Raw genomic sequence first — 26,445 nt, 5'->3', positions numbered from 1 at the left:
TCTTGTTCTTGAGAAAACTTTGTGAGCCTACACTGACAGTCATATTCAATCATCAAAGAGAAGGTCTAATGGAGTAATCTTCTCCCCAATTGTTTGAAAATCTTGAAGTTCTTGATCAACTCTCAAGTCTTCAAGAAATTCTTTATGAATATGATGAAGACATAAAGATGTTCTTCAAGTTCATGAAAAACACGAAGAACGCTACGAAGGCGAGATGAGTATGGATTCATACTTGAAAAGTATGGATTCTAAAAGGCCTACTTGTGTTCTACTTGTATCCTACTAAGAATGATGTGGCTATTAAAATAACCATTTGATCAAAATTCAATAATGATAAATCACAAGCCCAATGGTGATTTTAATAGCCACATCATTCTTAGTAGGACAAAAGTAGAACACAAGCAGACCTCCTAGAATTACTCATATATTTCAGTTTTCAAAATCTTGTACAAGGTGATTATTAATGTTCAAGACTTTTATAGCTGCAATTCACTAAATTGAGATCTTTAGTGCTCCAATCAAATTAAATTACTCTATTTGGTAATTAGTACTTGCTTATCTATACATGTTTACCATAGAAAACTAGACAATACAAAATTAAATCAACATTTTTTTGGTAAGTATAAGAAAGAGAGACAATAAATGGTTATAATAATGAAAATTTTTTGCTGGATACCACTGTAGGTATTGAAGTTAATTATTAAATGCTCCTTATAAGTTAGAAAATATGGAAACATTTTTTTTTTTTTTAAAAAACCCCCTCGACTAACAGCCATTTTTAAAAAAAGTTCCACAAAGTTTAAAGTGTGCTAAAGTCTTACATCAAACTACCAAAGTGTGCAGCTGAGACCACACTTAATGAAGCGGAGATCACTAGTTCGAATCTCCCTCCCCACTCTTGTGCGGACATGTCAAAAAAAAAAAAAAAAAAACTACCAAAGTGTGCCAAAATGACACTTTTTTTTTTTATTATTATTAGTATTATTATTATATTTCTATAATACACGTCCTCTCTTAAAAACTAAAATAAAAAACTAAACTAAACTACTTTTTAAACAAAATTTTTTTTTTTTTTTAAAAAGATTTTTTTTTATTGGATAAATAAAAATTTAGTCATTGCAGTTGGCCAAAATTAAAAATCGCATCTGAATGTGTGGTTGGCCTAAATTAAAAATTGCTTCATATCGTATGAAAGTGAACTAAGAGGTCCCTAAGATATGCTAAAAAAATAATTTTGTCCATAGAGTCAAATTTCATTTAAGCATTTGACAAATTCTGTTAGATGTCTAGGTCAACGCCAATAAAATTGCAACACGTGTCACTCTTAATAAAAAAAATATAAATATATAAAACTAAAAAATTAATTTCTTGATTTTTTTTTTAAAGTTAATTTTTAAGGTTTTTATTTTTATTTTTTTTTATTTCAGTTTTTAAGAGAATAAGGGTACTATAGGAATATAATAAAAAAGAGGCATTTTTGACCCACTTTGGTAGTTTGATGTACCACTTTAGCACACTTTAAACTTAAGAGGGCTATTTCAAAAATGACGGTTAGTTCAGGGGGGGTTTTTTTTTTTTTTTTTTTAATATTTACCCTAGAAAATATTTAGAGATGTCAAGTTTTAGTACACGTTAAGATTCACATAGAAGAAACAATGTTCAACATTTTGTAATGAATGGAAATAAATAATTGATATAAACAATCTATTGATGTGCTAGAAATATATAAAATTTCCAAAGCCTCATTAAGGTAAATAAAAAGATTGATAAGCATTCTAAGAAACAAGCCGCAATTAGATAACTTCCATCTTTGTATTGTAGACAATCAATTTGGTGACCAACAAATAGTTGTAGGGAGGGAAAGAGTAAAGAGAGTGGTTAAGAAATATTTACCAAACCTTATGCTAGGGATTCTGCGAATTGTTGACATTTGAGTGCTTCTTGGAATGTTTTTTTATAGCATTCTAAGTAACAAGGTGCAATAGGTCTTTGACGTAGTAAGAGTATGCAGTCTGATATGCACTGCTTAGACTCCGTAGTATGTTTTAGGCCTTGCTTTCTAACACAAAACCGGTGACGATCTATAATACAACGTTCAAATTGATATTTGTTGGGTAGGTTTCTTTTTCGACAAAATTTAAGTACATCTGGAATGCATCTCTTCATTGTGGTTGTATCAAGTTCAGAGGAGTGATGATAGTGGATGGGCAGTGGAGAGGGAGGAAAATAGATAGTGGCAAGGTCGGAGAAATGAGGAAATATGATAGAAGGTGAAGAGGGACGGAAAGAGATATGGGCGAGTTCATTAGCTTGAACTTTAAGGGGAATAAGGATAATTAACTTCATCATTGACATAAGTTTCCTAATACATTTGCAAGCCATGGTTTTTCTTCCACAGTAAAACTTTTTATTTCGATGTATAATAAAAATGATGAGCAAGGCTTAGACGTTATATGTTCTAGAGGATAATATATTGCTAAAGTAAATTATTTCAAATAATTGTTTTTTAATAGTTGTGACTTTTGGAACTATGAATGTTAAGTGACTTTCGGGTTAAGTTATATCTTTTTGCTAGGATTTCAAGGTTTCGAAATAGTTTTTAGCCAAACATTTGGACTAGTAAGAAACTTGAAAGAATATATGAATTGTATAATATTCTCAAACACAATAAGCAGGCAATATTATTGATAGGCTGTTAAGTAAGCGAAGCGTCTCGTGAACAAGCTCGGGCTCGGCTCGCATAAGCTCGACTCGCGCTCGACTCGAATATTAAATGAAGCGCTTCGTGAACACAAATCCTGGCTCGAATAATAAACGAAGCAAGCTTGGCTCGACTCGGCTAAGCTCGTGAGCTCGGCTCGTATAAGGCTTGCCTCGCTTATTAAGCTCGGCTCATATATTTTTTATTAAGTAACAAATAACAATATATAATTATTTGTCAAAAATGGATGACATCTTGGGCCCTGGCTAGTTTTAGATGAACAATGATTTTTCTTTTTTGGATGACTAGATGAATGGCTTTTCTGCTTGCCAACTTTCTGGTATTCTTAGTTGTAATCTTGGTAATATCAGCTCTTGTCGTGAAATATGAAGACCTTGTTGTTTATTGATGGTTTAGGTTGTGATTGCTGAACAAAGATAAGGGCTTGGACTTGAACAAAGATGTCCATGCATATTCAAAATTGGCACAGTTCATGAAGCATGAAGTTTTGTTGTATTACAGCTGCATAAGCTGTGTTAATTCAGCAGTTTTGGGTTTTATTTGCAGTTTCCCTTCTTTATTGTTAAAGTTTTAATTAAACATTAATGGATGCTGATGATGTTATAAGAGATTGATTAGTATTTTAAGGTGCAAAATATTCTGCATGGATGATTTTTGTAATCTAATACACTTAAAAAAAAAAAGTCGAGCTCGAGCTCGAACAGGGTTCCAACCCTGTCGAGCCGAGCTCGAGCAGCAAAGTCGGGCTCGAGTCGAGCTCAAGCTCGAGCTCGAGCCTGACCCAAAAATAAATGAGCCGAGCCTGGACAGCTCAAGCTCGGCTCGTTTACACCCCTAATTATCGACTAAATGGACAAAACATAAAACATGAACATCACAATCATAAAACAACAATTTGTTTACGGAGCGGAAAACCTAAAGAACACATCAATGAAAAATGCAAGAAAGGCAATTAAAAGAACCAACTATTACAAGACATCAGAGAACACATTGAAAAAACATCTAAGTTTTGACACACCGAAACGGGTTAAATTCTAAAACCTACAAAACAAATTAGATTCAAATGGACAAGTGAAGTGAATGATCCCCTAGTCATGACATATGACATATTACATCAAGATACTCATACAAAAGCTTTAAGAAAATATTGATTTGAAAAGTTTGATAAATATGCATATTAGAATATTTAGAATTTAATCATATATTATTCAATTATGAAAAGACAATATATATGAAGTTACTTCAGAAAAATGTGTGGTTTCATGGAAAAGATGAGTTTCAGAAAAATAAGAATAGAGTTTTTGTAAGCTGTAAGGAGGCGTTTGAACAGAATATATTAAATCAACTTAATAAAAGATGATAATAAATTTATGGGTAAATATATCATAAGTCCTTGAGTCAACCTGCCAAAATTAAAAACTCAATAGGTTTTTTTTTTTTGGACAATTTACTACATGGGTCAATCGAAATGCCAATAAACTCCCTACAGTCAAATTTTTTTAACAGTCGTTAGTCCCAATCAAAACGCACAATTTTACCTTATTAAAATATTAATTTTTTATTAATTTAATTTTAAAATTTAAATCTAAAAATTAAAAATTAAAAATTAAAGAGGTGACCAGGGATGGCAGCGCCTATGGAGAGTTGCAGCCACCCCCAGGGGTGGGCAAACCACCCCATAGGGGTTGGGGGGTGGCCAGGGGTGGCACCCCTTCAATTTTTTTTTTTTTTTTTTTTTTTTTAATTTTTAGATTTAAATTTTAAAATTAATATTTTAATGAGGTGAAACATAGCGTTTTGATTTAGACTAACGGCTGTTAAAAAAATTTGACGGTAGGGAGTTTATTGGCATTTCGATTGACCCATGGACTAAATTGTCCAAAAAAAAAAAAAAACCAACTAAGGAGTTTTTAATTTTGGCGGGAATGATATATTTACCCTAAATTTATTGATTCAATACATAATGCAATGCAAAATACCGTGTCATAGGACATTCCATGAAGAAAGTTCATTTGAATGGAAATTTTTTCAAAATAGTTGTTGTTTATTTAATAAGTAACTTGTAGGAAAAAATACCTAGACTTGAAAGGTTGGTGTTCGTACGATTAAGTGAAGAACCTTTTGAAAAGGCCACAATATATTAAATGAATGAAAACATTTCAAAGACTATAGGGATCATTTGACTTTAGCAATTTTTGTTTCTTCTTCAACAAAAAGATTAAGAGCAACTGCCAAGTAAAAGAAGCATCATTATACTTATAACTACACTAGTTTTGATATTGAATTTGTCAACATAAAAGCTAACACGTACAATGGGTGCGAGAGGTAGGGGGAGAAATATATTTTGCAAAGGCAAACTAGTTGTCGTAAAATAAACAATATTCTAAACAAGCGATTGTATGTAATAATGTACCCATATTAGATTATATTGGAAAAACAAGCCATTGTTTTTTTGAAAAAAGTTGTCAATTCCTTCAGGAATAGCTATTCCTCTCATTTTTTAAAGGAATAGTTATTCATGTGTGTAAGAGATTAGTGATTCCCACGGGAATAACTATTCCTAGAAATAAACCCGTACCAAACAAAAGAATGATTATTCCATAAAAATAGTCATTTTATTCTAGGGGTCTATTCCACAAACTAAACGGGCCCTAAATTTTTCCACCTCCAGCATCATCAGAAGAAGGATAAGCGTGGTTGAATTCATCAAAATCCGAGAAGGCCTTTGGATTTTTGACAAAATAACAATGGTTGCTTGCTTGCTTTCAGTTCCACTACAAAAGATGCTTCTCTTCATCCTCACCCCTTTATCTGATGAAGGCACATTGTGAAGCAAGATGTTCCCAGCTCAATCTGGAGCTTTTAGAGGTGGCACTCTGCTCTGAGAGCAAAACAACACCTTTCTAGGGCTTTGTACCCAAGCAAGAAGGTACCTTTTTCTTTTGCATCACTTCATAACTATAAGCCTTCGCAATGTGTCCTACAAAATCATCACAAAAATCCTTGCTAACCGTCTCAAATCCATCCTCCCCAAATCGTTGCCCCCCAACAAATCAGCCTTAGTCCCTGGCCGTTCTATTCAAGACAACTCAATTTTAGCTCATTAGCTTCTCCAAGCCCTAAAAAAATAAAAGGCAACCTTTGAGGAATTCGTTATCTGATTGGAAGGCAAAGACACTTTCTCATGCTAGCAAATCTACCCTCATTAAGGCTGTAGCCACTATTATGCCTTCTTCCCTATGCAACAGACTTGACTAGTTATATATATATATAGGTATAATGGGGTTTCCCCAAAGAAAAATCCAAGAACCTCGCTCTCAAATGAAGTACATGAACAAATCTCTCATTGCCAAACTTGGTTGGAAATTTCTGACCAACCATGACTGTCTTTGGGCCTCCTAGCTACAAATCAAAAAACTCTCAAATGTGAATTTCATCCATTCATCCAGCACAAGAAATTGTTACTGGTTTGGAAGGGAATTCAAGAAACAAAACCCTAGCCCCCCTTTGGATTGGACTCTCTCCTATCATTCCAAGAAAGTTCATAAAATTGTCAACTTTTGCAGCCGTCAAGTAGCAAAATGAGCCACCTCTAGATGCTTCTCTGGATGCATTCTCATCTTCCTTCAACGTGTTAGACGGGGAAAGATTCTCCTTAGCGTTGTTTGGTTTGTGTTGGTTTCTGTCTTCTTGTCTTCCCTCCACTTTAAAAAAATAAAAATAAAAATATAAGAGCACGTCACTTTTTTTATGGTCAATAGGAGGGATTCTCCTTGAAACAAGTCATTTTAAACGATACACATCCAAAACAATCATCGACTCAATGAAAAGTGACATGTACATCTCATATTGGTGAAAAATATGCGAAAAGATGACAGACTAAATAGTTGAGGTTCAACTTAATCCATATGATTACCGGACCTCAAGAACCTCAACTCCGTGATGGCGGGCTTTGGCGTGCAAGAAAAGGAACTTCCACCACTGTCCCTGTGATATCGTCTCCAACAGTTACGGTGTCTCCCTTTGAAGCAGCTTGCCTCTTAATGTAGCCTAAACCAAAATGTTCTGATTCTGTTCTTCCAGATGCATAACTTGTCACCTTTCCCACCTGCATGAAATTCACATATATGTTACAACTATGAACTGCACGCCAAACCAGATAGAGTAACAACTTATATATTATTATCTTTTTGTTTCCATAAAGGAAACTACCTCAATTAAACCAACTAATTATTGTATGCTGTTGATTGGAGATTTTTGTTTGGCTTTCAAGACAGAAATTAATAATTACCTTTTTTTCCCTACCTCTCTCCCATGAGCAAACACAGCATAAGTGAGCAGAACTTTCTTTAGGGGTTATTTTTCAAACTTAAAAGCATAACAGTCATGACCAGTACCTTTTTCCCATTAACTATAATGGGGCTGCCAGGCTCTGTTGGTGCTGAGATACGAATTCCCCAGAGTCGTTGCTTCACTCCATCGTATGTTATGAGTCTAGATATAGTCTCCTGTCCCTTGTAACACCCTGAGAAGATTATAATTTGATCATTCAGCCCTCATATTTCCATTCAAATGATTTTATGGAAATGAGTTATATACCCTTGTCCAGAGAGATGGAATTCCAGAGACCAGCCTCCAGGACATTAAATTCATTAGTAAGTTCTTTTTGAGGAGCTGGCCTTCCTGCAAAATTGAGTTGCACTCATCAAGTAGTTATATAAATCAAAACTTGTAAGCCAAAACGATCCAGTCAAGAATCACCACCTTGAAGAACCCTTAGTTTTTCCCATGCATTAGAACCCATTGGAAGAGCACCCATAGAAAGAATACTTTTCCAGACTGATCCAGCAGCAGCTGGTGACATCAATAGAGAAAAACCTTCTTCAGAAATGACGTTTCCCACACCTACAGTAATAGGCATCCCACTGACCTGTGAATTAAAAGAGGGTTTGGATAAGGTCGATTGCAAATAGTAAATGAAAGTACACACAATAAAACAGTTATTATTTCTGTTGCCAGTAGCCTTAGCTTCCTACACTTCCGTAATGCATCATCAAAGATGCTGCAAGTCATGAATTGAATAATTATAAATTCAACTTTTTTCAGTAGGCAAGTTGTCAAAGACATAAGTTTGAATCCAGATGTCACCTTCTGTATATAATATATTCCAAGCCAAAGTTTGATGACAATTATTTACTTTTAAATGGAGCGAAGTCATGAGCTAATGAGGATGCATCATTTATCACCAACAAAATTGTCACATTAGGAGAATTACAAAATCAGGTAAATGATTCTGTAACATAAATGTTTTCTTCTCTCTTTTTTTTTTTTTTTTTGCCAGGTGGACAGATAAAACAGAACCATTTTACACAATAATAGAAATCCCTGAATCATATAAGTTGACCTAAAAAAAATATAAACGCATATGTGAATTCATCCCTGAGACTCCAAAGCACAACTTGCTTATACATATGTTTACATTACATTTTAGCTATGCATGTTGACATTTATTGTACTAAGATGAAAAATATAAAAATTTCATTCCATACATAGATTTGACCACAGAAATGATGTACAGAAACAATGTCCAATAATTCTCACAAGAGAATAAACCAATGAGCACAACTTCCTCATACAACAGTCAAGAAAATCATTGAAGCATACAGTGAAATGTTGATGTGTGCCATATGGTTGTCCAACAAGATCACCGAGGTTCAAGTCCTCCATTACCTGATTGCATTCCACAATTATAAGCATTTACACCATCAAACTCAAAACTTCAAAAGCATCATATCAAATACTGGAATAATGTTAAGGTAAAATACCACGTTACTATCATGAATTTTGCTTGTGTGATAAATCGTCCCTTGAGCTTCTAATTTTTCCAATTAACTTCTGTCATTTTTTGATCACATTACAAATATGACCTTTCAAATTTCCCTTCAATTTTTTAACGAGAGTCGTACAAGAAGTCCAATTTTATATGTCAGACCCAACATCAGCCTTCCGAATATGTGAGTCAATATTTTTTTTGTTCATTTTCTAATACAAATCATCTAATATTTTCATTATACCCTTAAAACATATTATATTAAAAAAAAAAAAAAATTACAATAAAAAATGAGAAGTTAAGGGTAGCGCCTCCAACCCTTCTCCTCACTAAAGAGGCAGCCTGAGGGGTGGAATCCATCCTCCAGATGAAGGGGGCTCCTGAAGTGCTTGGGCGTGGAGGTGCCTCCAACCCTGCCCTAGAGAGAGTGGCCTCCACCCCACCCCCCAAGGCCACCCAGTCAGCAAGGCTGGCCCTCATGAGGGATGGGGAGGCATTTCCCTCAGTTTCTTTCTTTCTTTCATTCGTTCCTTTTTCTTTTTCTTTTTTTCTTTTTTTGCTTTTTTTGTAATTTTAATGGAAATTTTACATATTTGTGTTAGAGAATTAATGAAAAAAATTGAAGTTCACACAAATGGAAGCCTGTTATTAGGTCTTTGTTTCTGATGCGTAAAATCAGATACAACACAGGACTGCCTATTATGGAGAAAAATCTGGAGGGAACAACCTATTTTTCATATGAGCAAAACTGAAGGAAGTTAATTAGCAAATTAAAAGTTCATGGAGATTTTCATACAGGCAAAACTCCAGGTAGTAACAGGGTATTTTCCCTAATGTTAACAATATATGAGAACTTTTTAACATTGCTTACTTGATTGCTTTTGGGTCCCACCAAAACAAATAAGCAAGTTTGCTTGGTGATGTCTTGAATCTCAACCTTGTCAGCAAGAAATATGTACCTAGGATTGAATGCCACATAAAAAATTTACTGCATAGATCTTTTCCCTTAATAATAATAATAATAATAATAATAATAATAAAAATACTAATAATAATAATTTATACAATGAAACAATAATAAGGGAAAAGTTTCAACACAAAAGGTGTATAATTCAACTTAATTGAAAAAGACCTTTACTCAACTACTTGAACTCAGATGCATGCATTGGTGTTCCACCATCCTACTGTTTTGGGATCATTTAATCTGTTCGAAGCCCATTGTATACTTATCAGTAGCCTGTCAACCACATTTTTATTGGTCTTCTTGCCCTCATAGCACCTGCACCTTCAACTTGACTCATCCTTTCTAAGTCATTTATTGCCTTTGTTGCATGCTACCAAATTATCTTAGCGTAGTGAACTTTCTCAGACATCATATTTTTTGTCAATTACTACTAACCTCTAGCTTTTCACAAATGTTATTATTCTATCCAAAATTTTCTTCTCTTTTCAAAAATCCACATTAACCTACACAAACTATAAAGATCTTGTGAGGATGCTGCTTCTTGACTTTCAGCAGGTCAGTACACATATTCTGAACACTTAATTTGATAAGCACAGATAGGACAGATGTCCTATGACCTTTCTGGGGTACTAATTGATATCATAATTCTATGAAAGCATTTTCCACAAAGTGCGAGAAGCAGAGTTTATTGTTTACCGCTAAAAGTGTAAAAGCTTCCATGAGCTCGAGAAAGAGAATACCAACTAAAATCATGTTGCAATGCTTAGTAAAATTTGAAACACAGAAGAAAAAAAAAAGAAAAAAAAAGACGGTTTTCCTAAGTTGATTCCAACCTTCCATAAATATTAGAACAAAATAACTAGTTAATTTAGAGTTTCTTTAGAATTACTTATAAAGTCCAGTTTCACCTACTGGCAGCCATGAATGTCTTTATAAACCACCACTTTGTGGGTTACTCATCTTCTCAATATGAGACTGGGTTGTTACTTCGAGTCGTCGGGAGAGGTCGCACCACCCCCCCAAGTCGTCGGGGGGAGGTTGCACCACTCCCCTGAGCCCATGGGAGGAGGTTGCACCACCACCCCCAACCGTCAGGTGAGATTGCACCACTCCCCCGAGCCCTTGGGTGGTGGGGGAGGAGGTTGCGCCACCACCCCCAACCGTCAGGGGAGGTTGCACCACTCCCCCGAGCCCTTGGGGTGAGGTCATGCCACCACCCCGAGCCCACAGGAGGAGGTTGCACAACCACCCCGAGCCGTCAAGGGAGGTCGCAACACCCCCTCGAGCCCTCGGGGGGAGGTCGCACAGCTCTTGACAGCTCAAGGAGTGGTTGCAGCACCCCTCAACACTCGGGGAGTGGTCGCACCAAGCGGATAGGAGATGAACAGAAATTTGGATTGAAAACTGAACTAAATACCGTTTCTAAGTTTAAATGGGCCCAATGAACTTTCTTACAAGTGGGTTTCGGCAAATCAGAATCTGGATACAAAAAAAAATTGCTTTTGAAAACAGTTTCAAACATAGAGTTTTCTGGATATTAAAAATACTTTCCTTATTTATTATACCAACTATTAATACCACTAATGGTAGATAATAATGACAACATACAAGAACAAGATGCACCTACTTGTTCAGCATTTCAGCTATGGTTTGCCTGGTCACTGGCGAAACCAGCAATGAAACTGCATTTTTCTGTCAACACAAGCAACCCAAGAAAAAAAAAGTACTAATCAGACAATAAAAATACAAATATTTTTTACATTGCAGAGAAGCCAATAGCCAAATCAGAATCGTGGAGATTACCATGATCCACGCATACGCAATATCAATTGTCCGAGCTGTTGGTGTAACAAAAACAGTGTCACATCCCTACGGATTTCAATGAGAAATCCTGTTACTTAAGCCTGTAGGACCGTATCAATATAAGAATAAAGTTTACGTAGGAACCACAAGTATGCAATGAACTAATGACATCTCCCACCAAATCCTTACCTGTCCTTCACGAAGACATTCAAAATTTGCTGTGCTTTGGTTGTGAAGAAACTGGATACGGTCTTCTCCACTGACTACATGTCAGTTGAACCCATATTATTTACAAGGAAAAAAAAAATGTTAAAGCAACAGCAAAAACAACCATATACTGCAGACTTTTGCTATATATATATATATATGTGTGTGGAAGACCTATAATATTCAGACAATATATAGATTAAAAAATTAACAATATGCAAAGCACTCTGAGTTGAATGCAAAATATGAAAGGGTGAAAAATGTCAAACACCAAAACAAGGCAGTTTCTTAGCATGTAATTGAATGTGTCTGATATTAATTCTAACAACTTTGAGATTTCTGTAGCCTAGAAACAATTTCTGTACCACTAAAAAGTGGTGCACAATGACAAGCAGAAGAAAGCATCAAATGGGGATTAGATGAAATAATTGACAACATATTAGTACCTCAACTATTATTGAAAAATTTAAATAGTTATCAACTATAATTTCCCATTATATAAATGGCTATTTGCATTTCTCTCATGTTGTAGATTGTGCTTTGTTATATTCAATTTTACCATTCATAGCAAGATCAAGTAAATGAAACCAAAAAAATAAGTGCTGGTCCACACAAAGGACTTGTTTCACAATAGAAGGTCAAATAAATATTTTTTTTTATCTTATAAGGAAGAAATTAATTAGAAAGTCCCAAAGGAGGTTCTCGCTATTAAGAGTCTCTCTTGTTCACCCATCTGCACTTTCAATGAGATTGAATTACTTATCAGGAAAAAAAAAGGGGTCCAAAAAGGGGTCAACCAATGTAAGGGGCAAGTACATAGATGATACAAGCCACTAAGGAGCCAGCAAACTCTTATAAAAGTGACAAGAATTAAAATTGAGTTAAACCATCCTAAAAAAATATAATTACTTTAAGATAATATCAACTGATTTCTATTCAAAAAATATTTTAATGTGTCAGACTAACATAAAATCTTTTGATGCCTCATCTCATAACATGGTAGGGTTCACACAGTAGGGTTTCATTGAAATTCTATTTTTCTTTATCTTTGGAAAAATTGCTAAATTGGTCCCTATGATTTGAGATTGTGACAATAACTTCCTGAGGTTTAAAAAGAGACTGAACACTCCCTGGAGTAAGCAAACAAAACAAATAATAATTCCCTGTATTTAGAAAAGTTGACAGAATCGCTAATGTGCCACATCAACACCAATCATATTGTGACACGTGACACTTACAATTAAAAATTATAAATATTTAATTCATATAAAATAAAAATATGCCAAATCTTTAATTCATAAAATATCTAATGTCTCTCTTAATGGTTCACTCAGCTCTCCACGTTTGGAAAAAATAAAGAACATAACTGAATTTTTATTTTTATTTTTATTTTTCTTCTTCTTTTCAGCTAAAATAATGTGAGAAAGCTGAAACATCACATCTCGAAATTTATTGGGAAGCAAGAAACGCAATACCATCTAAACTATGAAACAAAGATCACAATCTGGACCCTGAAAACTTTTGGCTCATTTGAACTTATTTTCTTTGCTCGTTCACCTGGGTTCCTTTATCTTAAGCAGGACCAACAAAACAAAAGGTAGTAATATTATCTTTTCATGGGTTTTTAGCTACCCCTTCTGCCCAGTAATGACTACTTGGAAATTCTTTACTAGATTTGGTTCCAGATCATTAATGACTACGGAAAGAGTGCTGCCTCTTCTACCCGATCATTTTCAAAAGATTGGGGGTGTTTGAGATATATATATATATATATGATCCCACTCACATGATTTTACACAATGGTTCGCATCAGTTGAACTACTACTGTTTCAAAAGGATAAACTCACATGGAGATATTTTTCAATAGCATTTACTAAAACAATAGCAGCAGAACCGTAGCTTATTCCCTAACACCCCCACCCCTCTCCCAAAATAAAAGGGATAAAATAATGATATAACCTGTACAAATCACAAAACCATACAAAATTCTGCAGCATCATAGTCCTAATAAAAGTTAAGATAATGATGATATATCTTCGGAAAGTAGAGGAAAAGAGCATGTACCTCTTATCCGGCCAAAATGTGAAAGGTCCACAACCTATGAAATCAGATGTCATAAAAGAAACAAAATAAGACCATACAATTAATAGCTACATGCTGAAGAAAAGTTAAAAGTCAGACAGTAAATCGCCACAAGCCCACTAAAAGAAGAAAGTTAAAAGACTGCATCCAGTCTTATGAAACTTGTAATGAATTTCATTACAAAATATTCCACAGAACTTCATGAATTAAAGCATTCAGCCAATAGCACCCATTTTTGATTAGTTGATGCATTGACCAAGCCCAAGCCTAAGCCTAGCCCATGAGTGCCTGATAGTGTTAGCTGCTTTGGCAAGCCCAGAGCTAAACTAATTTCTATTATTAATTTATGAATTCTTCGGAATATTTTTGATTTGTTGCTTCATGGAAATAAAGTAGTGTCTTGGTTAACAATAACTATTTTCTATCACTGGGGTATTGAATAGTAGACCATCCAACATATCTCAAAGTGTTGTCATAACTATGTCTATTTGAACAGAGAATGAAAGAAGGGAGTCACAGTTAAAATATTCTTATTCAAAGTGACTAAACTAACATGCCATTTCAATATATATATTTTTCAAAATAAAATTCACTTTATCTGCACCATTTTCATGCATGCTCATAGAGAACCACCAGACTTCACAATAACCTTCTAAAAGAAGACATTGATATTTGATAATGCAACTCCAATGGCAGCATAAACATCAAAATTATTTGCATGCAGATCAACTAGCAATGTTAAATTCAGTAAATGTGAAGCTAAAATGCTCTTGGGCAATCTTAACTCAAAGAGACCATCAGATTCGGTGGATATGTGGGTAAAGGACTAGGTACCGAGTTTTTTTTAGAAGTTTGCTGAATTTCATACAAAGAAGTTTGCTGAATTCCATGCAAAATACCACATATTTTCTATAATTAAGACTTCCATGCTAGAATACTTGGTAGATGTACTTCTTAGCTTGTGACAAAGGAAGTGCATTACAAAATTTACAATATGAATAAACCCAAAGAAACGTATGTTGAAGGGTGTCTTGGACATTCTAAACTCTATACTTAAAACATAGGAGAAAATTGTTTCTTCCTTTTGTTATTTTTTTATTTTTTTATTTACAACCATTATGCATACACTAAAGATCTGATTGAGCAATTTCCTTCTGAATCAAAAGATCAACTCAGTATGTGAGGAATTCACCAACTGCAGTTAAATGCATATCAGGTAGTTGTTTGGACAGCACAAAATTTCAAAACTATCATTTAAGTTGAAGACCACAGTAATAAGTCCCGAAGCCAAGAAGCATTCTTCTTTCTCAGTAGTATAGGAGCAAGAATCAATTGTAGCGAGATAATGCTTGGAACAGCAATGATAAGCAAGACCAAAACCTAAAAAATTCAAACCTGAAAATGCAAGTAATTGGTAACTCTAGAAAGTTTGGAATTTGTAGAAAAGCATGTTGGTGAAATTCATCGAGGAAGTTGAATGTAATTAGTCAAAGATTTTACTTCATCATTTCTTACCCTACAAATCGTTCTCAATATTCACTTCACTACCGTATGAGGATCCAAATCATGACCAATTTTCACAAAAATACCACAGAATGAAGATCATATAAGCATATAAACATTGAATTCACATAGATACACAAAAATATTAGCAATATTATGAAGAAGAGAAAACAAGAAAGCAAACAAAGCACTGGGTTTGAAATTTAGGAAAATCAAATACCCACCACAACCCCATTATCAACAGCATCTAAAGCTTCGTCATCATTGTTAAATGTTTCAATAACGCCATCATCAGAAACCTTAGCACCTTCAACTGTCACAGTCTCCTGCAAAATATGGATCGCATAAATGGTCCGTTTGTATTTCATGAGTTGCAGAGAGAGAGAGGGGAGGGCGCTTACGAGGAGGTCGTGATCGATGGGAGGTGGTGAGAGGTCGAAGGGTAAGGCGGAAAAGTGAGTAGTGGTGGTTGTGGATGAGAGAGTCAGTTTCTTCGTCCACGTCGCCTTCTTCTTCTTCCAAAACGACGCACCGTCTGGGTGGCGCTGATGAGGCCTAAACGACGACAAGGGGCGGCGTTGAGTGATAGAAATAGATGGGAGACGCGGAGCTGCCGCCGTTGCCAATGCCATATTGCTTGGATTGTTGAACGGAGCCGTCTGCAAACATCTACAGAGTAGCTGCGCAGGGGTCAGTATAGTCACTACTAAAAAGACAAAAAGAATGTTCTCTCAAATTTATTTATTTATTTTAAAAGAAAGCTTTTCTCAACTTTTAATCGTAATATCTATAGCAGCTATGCGTGTCAACCCAGTTCTCGTTATCGGTTATTAGCCAAAACCGAAAATTGAAATTGGGTAAACCGAATTTGGGTAACCGGTTACCAGTTAACTGGGTTCCGGTTAATCAGCTGGTTCCGGTTTGTACCAAGTTATTCAGACCGGATAACCAATTTCTTTTTTAAAAAAATTGTATTTTGAGATTATTTTAGGTATTGGGTTTAAAATAAGCCAATTTTTTGTACATAGTTGGCACATTTAAAAAAAAAAAAAAAAAACTATTAGCCTTTGTCCCAATAAGCTGAGCTTTATTGTGATTGTTCCAAATAAAAATCAGTGTTTTTGCCTATATGGGCTTTAAAAATAAAAATTTAATTTTTTTAAATACCCAAAAAATCATTTTAAAAGCTTACCTACTACATAATATATGTAAACAAACCAACAACAAAAAGAGATAACTCCTCACAACAACTACAAACTTAAAACAAGTACTAAAACTAAAAAGTAAAAATAAAAGCAAAAAAAAATTAAAAATTAATATATATATATATATATATATGCACCCGGTTACCCAATTATAATTGGGTGCCAAAAACCGGAACCGGGTACCCGCTTACCGGTATATATTTTTTGACACCCCTAATAGCAACGCTACTGCAAGTTACTTTTATATCTTTCTTGTATCACTACAAGAATGATGTGTCTTCTAAAATTACCATTGACATCGTGATTGATCATTATTGAATTTTAATCAAATTGTGATTTTATAAGTCACCTTATTCTTAAAGTGACAGAAGAGGGACATAAGAGTGACTTCCAAAATTACTCCAATATTTAATTACTTCATGCCCATCTACGATACCAAATGAGAAAGAGAAATGATAAAAGTAAAAATCATTCTCTCAACCATCTCAGTATAGTAAATTGGTGAATTTACTATTAAATTTTTGTGGGGCACATGAGTCTAAAATATATTTAAAAGATGATTGATAGAATGATGCATGTGTGGCATAAGAGTGCTACACTTGCACCCATTTTTTACTCTCATTCGCTTACACCCTTATGTGGCACTGATGTGGCATTCCCACATCAGATTTTGGCAAAAAAAATAATTTCTTTGACATTGAAAATTTGTTCTTAGTGACATTTAGTGAGAAAGAAGCTTGAAGGTTGTTGTTGCCTATCGCTTCATTTTCGCAACTGTTTTTGTTCTTCTTCTTGCTTTCGGTTTTTTAGAGGTATATTGACTCTTTCATGTGTTTATTTCATCTCTTTTTAAATGATCATGTCTTCAAATGCCTTCGACGTTTCCATGTTCCATCATAGTTTATGTTTTAATGCATGCCAAGTATTCACTTTTCAAAAGCCATCAACGTTCCTTTTTATCACTTTTAATGCATGCCAATTGTACGTAAGATGGACTTGAATATGGGGAATGAGGGCACTGAGGAAGCAATTGGCCATCCAAATGGTTAGACTTGTAGCTCTTTAATTTTGTAAATACTAGACTTGTTATTGTGTCATATAATTTTATTTGGGTAAAGATAAAGAGCACGCGGCGTGCATGGCACGCCGCGTGCAAAAATTTTTTTTTTTTTTTTTTTTTTTTTAAAAAGTGATTCCTGCACGGGCGTGCTACGCACGCCGCGTGCAGTGAATCATGACTCATTTTATTTTCTTTTCGTTTCTTTCTTTTTGATACAGCTGGAAAGAATATTGAGTGTGAATTAGATGTGGAAGAGATTGAGGATTATAATGGCACACAGATAATACTATTCTTGAACATGAGACTGTTGAAGAACCAAAGAAAAATATGATGTTCGATACGGAATAAGTTGTCTTGCTATATTATATGAAATATGTCAAGCAAGTGGGTTTTGGTGTGACAAGAAGAACATATAGATCTAACGATGATGGGAAGTTAAAATACTTTAACCTTGCATGTGTTCGTGGGGGCACTTCAAAGAGTACATCATCTAATATTGATGTGTCAAAACCAACCGAGAAAATGGGGTGCAAGCCTAGGATCAATGCCAAATTAACTTATGATGGAAGGTCACTACAAGAAATGTGATCTTTAGCAGTGACCTTATTAGCAGTGGATGCTAATACTCGACCCTGATGCTTAGTATTAGCGTCTACACTAATATATTGGTGAGAAATTTTGTCACTCGCGACTTGAGGTGGGAAAACAATTAACAGCGACAAAATCACTATTAGCATCAACAAATGTCAACGCTACTAAAAACCTATCAGCGTCCACTTTGTTATCAACGCTGATGTGTTTTCTCAAGAGTCCTATCAGGGGCGACATTGTTAGTAAAAGCTAATGACCTATCATAAACGTTCACTTTTGGATGTGGACGCTAATAGTCCTCTATCATAATAAAAAATTGAAATTCAAAGAACCATAGTTTCCACTAAAAATTGGACGCTGATGACCTATCATCAGTGTCCACTTTTGAATGTGGACGCTGATAGTAGGTCATTAGCGTCCACTTTTGGATGTGGACTCTGATGATCCTCCATCATAATAAAAAAAATTTAAAAAAAAAAAAATTGAAAATTGAAAAGCAATAGCGTCCACCAAAAATTGGACGCTGATGATCCTCCATCATAATAATAAAATATATATATATATATATATAAAGCCGAAAAGCAATAACGTCCACTTTTTGATGTGGACGCTAATAGTAAAAATAATGGAGGGTCATTGGTGCACCCGAGCCCATTGCTTCAGCATCTCAATAAATCATGTTTTAAGCCCAAGATCAATGGATACAATCAAACCTAACACAATTAAAGGTTCAATTGAACATCAAATCGATTGTGATACAATCAAATTATCGATCAAACTCTATAGATTTTGTATGATGCGTATGCACTAATTTGATTGAACGTGATAAGAACGAATAATGCATTAGTTCAATCGATCATGATACAATCAAACTTGACACACTTGAAAGTTTGATCGAACATCCGATCAATCGTAGTACATTAGTCTAATCAATAGTGATACATTAAAATGATCAATCGAACTTTATACGATTGTAAGTTCGGCCAATCGTCTGATCAATCATAGTACATTAGTCTGATATATCGTGCTAGGATCAAATGATCAATCGAACTTGACACATTGAAAGTTCGATCGAATGTCCGATCAATCGTAGTGCATTATTCAAATCAATTGTGATAAAATCGAAGGATTGATCCTAGTGAATTGGTTTGATTGATCGTGATATGATCAATCAAACTTGAAAAAGGTGAAGGCTCGATCGAACATCCGATCGATCCTAGTGAATTAGTTCGATTGATTGTGATAGGATAAAATGATTGATCAAACTTGACACAATTGAAATTGAAGTATCCCCCTCCCCCCTCTTGTGTGGACATGTCAAAAAAGAATTGAAATTGAAAGTTCGATCGAACGAGTGCTGCTGCTATACGATCAAGGCAGAAAACATGAGTTTTCTGCCTTCCACTCAAATGCTGCCACCTCATATTATTTCAACATACAAAATAAGCTTGGCTTCACAGGATAATAACCCAAACAGCTTCTGCTCAAAAAAAAAAAAAAAAAACAGCAAACTTCACCTGATAAGCTTGGTTTCACGAACCCCCCTCCCCAGCATAAACCCTACCACCTCCCACAAAGCCCACGCCGCCTAGCTTTACACCGACCAGCCACCCAGCTCCGCCCACGCTCAGCTCCACCAAGCCCACACCGCCAGGCTACTTCGACGGTTCACCACCGCTGCTTCGGCCGAGGGAATTAGAAAAAATCATTCCTCCACCGGTAAGTTCTGTGAAATTTTGTGAATACTACATGTGTTTTGAGTTGGGGTTGTAACTTTAGTTAGAAAAATATTTTGTGTAGTATTAGTGTCCATTTTTTTTTGTGCCCTCACTGCCAATTTTTTGTGTGTAGTATTCGTGTCCCTGTTTCAAAAATGATTTTGTATTATTGTCATCTAGAGTATGGAAGTGTAAATGATTTTTATGTAACTTTAAGGATATCAATTAGGATGCTGTGAAAGGTTCCATTTTCACTGATTGTTAGTGGAGTTTTACAATAAATGTATGTTCTTGTGTTTGTGTTTGTGGTTGTGGTTGTGTTTTTGTTTTTGTTTGTGTTAAAGTAGGTTGTTATCCTCTTGCAGGGTCACTAGAATGAGTACTAATAGTAAAGAATTTGAGATAATCTCATGTGGTGATGAGATTATTAAAGATGAACATGTTGTGGTAGAAGACCAAAGTAATTTGAAGCAACCTTTGTGTAATAGTCCTGTGGAACCATGTCTTGGTATGAAATTTGATGAATTAGAAGATGCTCATGCATGTTACAATACTTATGCAAGGCGAGTAGGTTTTAACATTCGCAAAAATCATACTCGACTATCGAAGGATAAGTCATTAATTGCATTGGAATATATTTGTTTAAGGGAAGGGTTTCGTTATAAAAATTGTCAAAATAAAATTTATACAAAGTCGGAGCCTGCAGAAACAAGGGTAGGATGTAAAGCATTTATGGGTTTGAAGAAAGTGGAGTCAAGATGGATTGCATGTAAGCTTGTAATTAAACATAACCATGACCTCCTTTGTCCTAGATGTACAAGTTTGCTTCGTGGACATAGAGTGGTAACAAGTGCCCAAAAGAGTCTTATAGATAAACTCAATGAGTACGGTGTAGCTTCACGGAAGATAATGTCGGTGTTCAGCAAAGAATCTGGTGGTGATCATAATGTTAGTTGTATTGCTAAAGATGTTCAAAATTACTTGAGCAATAAAAGAAGACTTATTTTTGGAAAGGGAGATGCACAAAAATTGTACAATTATTTTCTCGAGAGACAAATCAAAAACCCGGGTTTTGTTTATGCAATCCAAGTGGATGAAAATGGATGCATGGGCAATTTCTTTTGGGCAGATGCTAGATCACGAGCTGTATATCAATATTTTGGAGATGTTGTTACTTTTGATGCTACTTGACAAATTGTTATAAGATGTCTTTTATTCCTTTCACTAGAACTAACCATCATCATCAATCTATGATGTTTGGATGTGCTTTGCTCATAAATGAAACCGTCGAATCTTGCATTTGGTTATTGAAAACATGGCTTAAGGCAATGTTTGGACGTGCTCCTTCTACAATTATTATAGATGATGACAAAGCTATGGGTAAGGCAATTGCAGAGGTACTGACAAATACAACTCATAGATTGTGTTTGTGGCATATTTTACAGAAAGTTCCTAAACATTTTACACAATTGAAGAGTTTGAGATGGAATAGAGTGAACTTATATGTAAGTATGGCTTGGGAAAGAATGATTGGTTGCAAAATATTTATAGTCAATGTGAAAAGTGGATTCCGGCCTACTTGCGAACTACATTTTGTGCCGGCATGTCTACTACTTAAAGGAGTGAGAGTATGTATAAGTTTTTTAAAGATTATGTACGTTCGAGCACAATGGTGAGTGAATTTATCTATCAATATGAAAAAGCCTTGGATGCATGTTATTTTAAAGAGAAAGAAAGAGATGTCAAGATAAAAACTTCTAGACCAATTTTGAAAACATGTTACAAGATGGAAGTAGAGGTGGCAAAGGTTTACACAAGAGAGTCTTTTTTGATGTTTCAAGAAGAGTTATTTAACAGTCAAAATTACTACTCATTTAAACATCGGGAAAAAGGAGGGATGAAGATATATAAGGTGGCCTTCCATGGGAGACAAAGTCCATTTTATGAAGTTGCATTTGAAGTTCTTGAGCAGAAAGCTATTTGTACATGTCATAAGTTTGAATTTGTTGGAATTCTGTGTAGGCACACTCTTCAAATTTTTTTGAAGAAATCTTTGGTGGACACTATTTCCCAACATTTTGTTTTAGAAAGATGGACGATCAATGCCAAGAGTCGCATTATACATGGCATTTCTATTGATGATAATCAAGTAGGAAAACCAGATTATTCCACTTTGATGAGAAATACCGTAATATTGCAATGTTATGAAGTTGTAGAAGCGGGTGCAAATCAAAAAGAAAATCTGAACATCTTCGCATTGGTTTACAAAAGCTTCATCAAGAGCTTCTCACAATGGATGATGATTGTGATAAAGATAAAAAGGATGATGATGTAGGAAGCGTCAAGGGTAATGTGTTGAGCAGTCAAGTACTATCAAATTTACATTCACTTTACAAGATCCCATACATGTTCGTTGCAGAGGAAAACCAAAATCTTTACGACAAAAAAATCCAAAAGAAAACAAGAAAAGAACGGCTCTGTTTGACAACTGTGTGTGGGCAACGACGTTGGGCAAAACATTGTTCAGTCAATTTGACATTGCCTGCCAAAAGTCTGTAGGAATTGATGGAGGGAATAGCATCCTTACTTCAAAACCAATGCCCATTTCTCTCCATTTACTCTTTTCCAAAAATGCCCTGCCATTTTTGAACTACCGAAAAGCAAGAAAAAATATCAAAAACCTTGTTGCAAGGGCATTTTTGGAAAATATTATTGATTTTGATTAATGAGAACACTCAGAATTGAGTTTATTTCTCTTTTCCTTCAAAACCTAGAGAGTATCTAGTTTTGTTAAGAAGAATTCTTAGATTTTTGATAGAATCTAGATCTGAAGTTATTTATCCGCTGCTTATTGATGATTTTCGTTCCAGCCCACTAAGTCACGCTGCATTAGTTGGTATCAAAGCTCAGTTACTTTCCATGAATGGGGAGGAGCAATCGCTTTACACACATGAACGAGGTGTACGTGCGCACGGAGACAGCACGTAAGGAGCAACCGGCGATTCGTTTGAGGCACATGAATGGTGGGCCAAACAATTGTCGTCGCCAACCAAGACCGCGATCCATGAAGGCAGAAGGCAAATCTATCGCTGAACCTTGGCAACACACGGAGGATCGATTGAGGGCTATGAGGGATCAAATTGAAGACCTCACTACCCAATTATCCAACTTGTGTGGTCAATATGGGAACAGATCTAGAAACCCGTTTGTGGAGCGCCGAACGTACGGACGTCAGCACCTAGCGCAAGCTCATGCAAATCGGCGGGTAAGTAGATTTGAACTCAAAATTCCAAAATTCGACGAGGATCTAGAACCCGACGAATTTCTGGATTGGGTGTTGGCTGTTGAAGAGGTTTTTGAATTCAATGGGGACCCCGATGAACAACGAGTCTCTTTGGTGGTCCATACATTCCGGGGAAGAGTTGGTGCGTGGTGGCAACAACTGAAGAAAACTAGGAAGCGGGAAGGCAAATTGAAGATCAATTGTTGGGAGAAACTATTGAAATATATGCGAGTCACTTTCTTGCCCCATAGTGATACCATGGGTCAAAAGTCACAAAATTGGAGACAAGGGTCTATGGCTGTGACAAAGAAAACAGAAAATTCCTACAAAAAAAAGGTATTTAGGGAGACATGGAGTGAAGCGAAGAGTCCACAACAGGCCAATTGGACCCCTACTTGTCAACCGCAAATCCATGAACCGAATCCATATTCTTTGGAAGAGGAAAAAGAATCTGTGGATGAAGAGTTTCAGGAATCCGAATTCAATGATGAAGAGTTCAAACATGAAGATGTTGTAGATCCTTCGCAAGGATTTGTGGATTGAGATTCCCCACCAACTTATGATGAAGATGTCAATGAGGAAGAACCGATTGAAGGACCTTTGGCATCCAACATAGAGGACGAGTACGAAGAGGATGGATTTTCTCCCATGTTTGGCGGCCTTTACCTCGAAGAAGATGACCAAGAGGAAGAGTACAAAGAAGATGGTTTTTCTTCCATGTTTGGCGGCCTCTACCCCGAAGATGATCAATTGGAAGAGGAAGAGCCCACATGTGACATCGACAATTATGAAGAGGTTGATGAAGACTTTTCAGGTAAAGTGACTAATTATAATGATGAAGAGGGTTATGTTGATTTTCTTGGTGTTGAAAGTATTTTAAATTCTCATAACAATAATTGTGATGAGTGATGTACAAATTTAATTGTACTCGCAAGTGCACGAGTCGTGTGCAATATAGCGTGTGTGCAAGTGCGAGGTCGATCCACAGGGATTTGTGTTGTGTAAACCAATTTCTATTTAAACCAACTCTATTTTAACCTAGTTCCGAATATTGTGATTTTTGTCGTGCAAAATAAAACATAAACTAAAGAAAATAATGAAATAAAATGGTAAAGAACACTAAGGTTTTAGAATTCACTTCGCCAAATCTTAACTCTATATTCTCATATTTGTTCCTACAATCGAAAAACTATATTTGATGTTTTACAAATATCAAGTTTAAATCATTCAATGAATCCACCCATTTTTACAAATCACAACAAATATCCGATTCGAAATTAAATCATCCTATGTATCCGTTTGGTTAACGAATCACAACGGATATCCGATTTCAATCGAATGATTTGATGTATCCGAAGGATAAAACACATCAAATATCCAACTCCAACACATAATAGTTCATCACATTCAATTAAAAGATATAAATCAAGCAATTGAATGAAAATCTACAACATCCTTATTTGAAGTCAAAATTGTATAAACAAAATACGAGAATACATGAGTTTGTCAATGACGAAGCTTCATCTTCAACCTTAGTTGAAAGATTTAGCCTCTCATGATAACAAAAATAATCACCAATTGAATTGTCATCATCGAAAGAATAAAACTTACAATGGAAAACAAAGCAAAAGCTTCCCCACGGCAATACTTCGTAATTCAGCTTAAAACAGCCTCCCTCAATTGTGAGGCTTAGAGGTCTATTTATATGGCTTAGGAGAGCCCTAGAAGCCCTAGTAATCCTAGGAATTTCGGAGATTTAAGTCCAAGCCCAATTAGGATAAAGAAAACCTAAGCCCAAATCGGAATAGGATTCGCCCAAAATTGCGGTCCTATCTTGTGGCGTGATTTTGGCCTTGCGGCACTCCGAATTGGGAAAATGCTAATTCACAATGAATTGTATTAGTTTGAGTTAGCTTTCCAATGCCGCTTGAATCACCTCAATCGGATATCTGAGATGAAAGTTATGATCAAAATACCGAGACATATTCAGAATCCAATTTTGCATCCAATCCGATTTGACTTCAAATTGAGAAATTCCGAATTAATCCTTTCCTTTATTTGATTAAACTTTAACCATGATTGGTTAAGCTTAACCATATCCTCTAGGTCTTCCCAATTTGCCCCTTTAAGCTTGGAATTTTTTCCAGAAATGCTTTCTTTTCTTCCAAAAGCCTATAAAACAAAGAAAATACAAAAAGGCAGTAAAATGTCCTAATTAACCAAAACCAAAGGATTAAAACATGCAAGTTAAGGGCTGAAAATATAAATATTTTAGCACTTATCAATGAGTTCTATGCGGATGAGGAGAATTATATGTTCACAAGGGAAACAACAGTTGACCCGTCTTTGAGTATCTTCATGGCACGTGAAAGGGAGAAGGAACGAGAGAAGAACGGCAAATTTGTAGTATTGCCAAGTGGTGTGTGGGGCTTTCATGACAATCGTCAATGTATTTCGATGATGAGAAGCGTTATGTTTATTTTAGGATGTTGCCTTGTTTTGATCTTGAGGAAGGGCGAGTGAAATGAATTGACTGGACGTCCGAAGGACTGTAGAAAGAACCGGTCGAATTCGAGGGTGAATTCTCTCCAACAAGGGGAGAATGATGCAAATCGCAGGTCCCTTGAAAGTGCGATCGATCGCACTTGTACCTACAATCGATCGTACACGGAGCTACTTTTGTTATATTCCGCATTTTAATTAAGTTAAGCCGTCTTTATTTCCTTGTTTTAGTAGGATTAGGGTTTTGGGAGTCAATATTACGTTATTTTATTAGGTTTAGGGTTTTAGGGGTATTTATGTCATATTTTATTATGTTTAGGGTTTTGGGCTATAAATATATGCTTATAGCCTCCATAAAAAGGGAGTTGTTGTTTATTATTGATTTTGATTAATGACAATACTCATAATTGAGTTTATTCCTCTTTTCCTTCAAAACCTAGAAAGTATCTAGTTTTGTTAAGAAGAATTCTTAGATGTTTGATAGAATCTAGATCTGAAGTTATTTATCCGCTGCTTATTGATGATCTTCGCTGCAACCCACTAAGTTACGTTGCATCAGGAGCCCCATTGTAGTGTATGTTGCATGATCTGTGCACATCTATTCTATATGTATTACGTAAATAATTGAATAAAAAGCTTTGAAGAAATATGCATATGAAAACAATGGGGGAACATGGAGGAAAATGATTGTAATTTGAGCCTTTGCTAGAATTCTACACTGCATTGTAATGCACTAAATAATGATGCATTTTTTTATTTTTATTTTTATTTTTTTAATTTAGGCTCAATTTCTATGTAATTTATGTCAAAAATATTTTCAATGAAATTATTTTTAGAAAAAAATGATTTTTTTGAAAATATTTGTTGGCGTTTAGCTCGTACGAAAAATTAGTGATGGTTGAAAAATATGTTTTTCTCAATATTTTATTAGAAATGTGAACAATTTTATTAATATTTATAACACAAATCACAAAA

The 26,445-nt window shown here is 35.3% G+C and overlaps 2 protein-coding genes across 4 annotated transcripts; one reads left to right on the top strand and one right to left on the bottom strand.

Annotated features, from left to right (window-relative positions):
- Window positions 1–6,145: 6,145 nt before the first annotated feature.
- Window positions 6,146–15,800, bottom strand: LOC132167361 (putative transferase At1g60990, chloroplastic). 3 transcript variants are annotated; one of them, XM_059578311.1, is made up of 13 exons: window positions 15,513–15,800; window positions 15,336–15,437; window positions 13,591–13,624; window positions 11,509–11,582; window positions 11,320–11,385; window positions 11,144–11,208; window positions 9,424–9,511; window positions 8,387–8,452; window positions 7,487–7,652; window positions 7,322–7,405; window positions 7,120–7,247; window positions 6,639–6,830; window positions 6,146–6,426 (listed from the first exon to the last, which is right to left on the bottom strand). In XM_059578311.1, the coding sequence occupies exons 1-12, from the start codon at window positions 15,741–15,743 to the stop codon at window positions 6,654–6,656; spliced, it is 1,281 nt and encodes a 426-aa protein (XP_059434294.1). In that variant the 5' UTR covers window positions 15,744–15,800; the 3' UTR covers window positions 6,146–6,426; window positions 6,639–6,653. The 3 variants fall into 3 exon arrangements, with proteins under 3 accessions (XP_059434294.1, XP_059434293.1, XP_059434292.1); XM_059578310.1 differs by having other exon boundaries at window positions 6,644–6,830; XM_059578309.1 differs by lacking the exon at window positions 6,146–6,426 and having other exon boundaries at window positions 6,444–6,830.
- A 4,260-nt stretch (window positions 15,801–20,060) lies between these two features.
- Window positions 20,061–20,876, top strand: LOC132168068 (protein FAR1-RELATED SEQUENCE 5-like). The gene has a single exon (XM_059579144.1). It carries the CDS (start codon window positions 20,061–20,063, stop codon window positions 20,874–20,876), a length of 816 nt encoding a protein of 271 aa, XP_059435127.1.
- Window positions 20,877–26,445: the final 5,569 nt, after the last annotated feature.

The sequence above is a fragment of the Corylus avellana genome, chromosome ca1 (genome assembly GCF_901000735.1).
Source record: "Corylus avellana chromosome ca1, CavTom2PMs-1.0".
Taxonomy (NCBI): Eukaryota; Viridiplantae; Streptophyta; class Magnoliopsida; order Fagales; family Betulaceae; genus Corylus; species Corylus avellana.
Note: the sequence above shows the minus strand (reverse complement) of the source record. Positions and strands in the feature narration are given on the sequence as shown.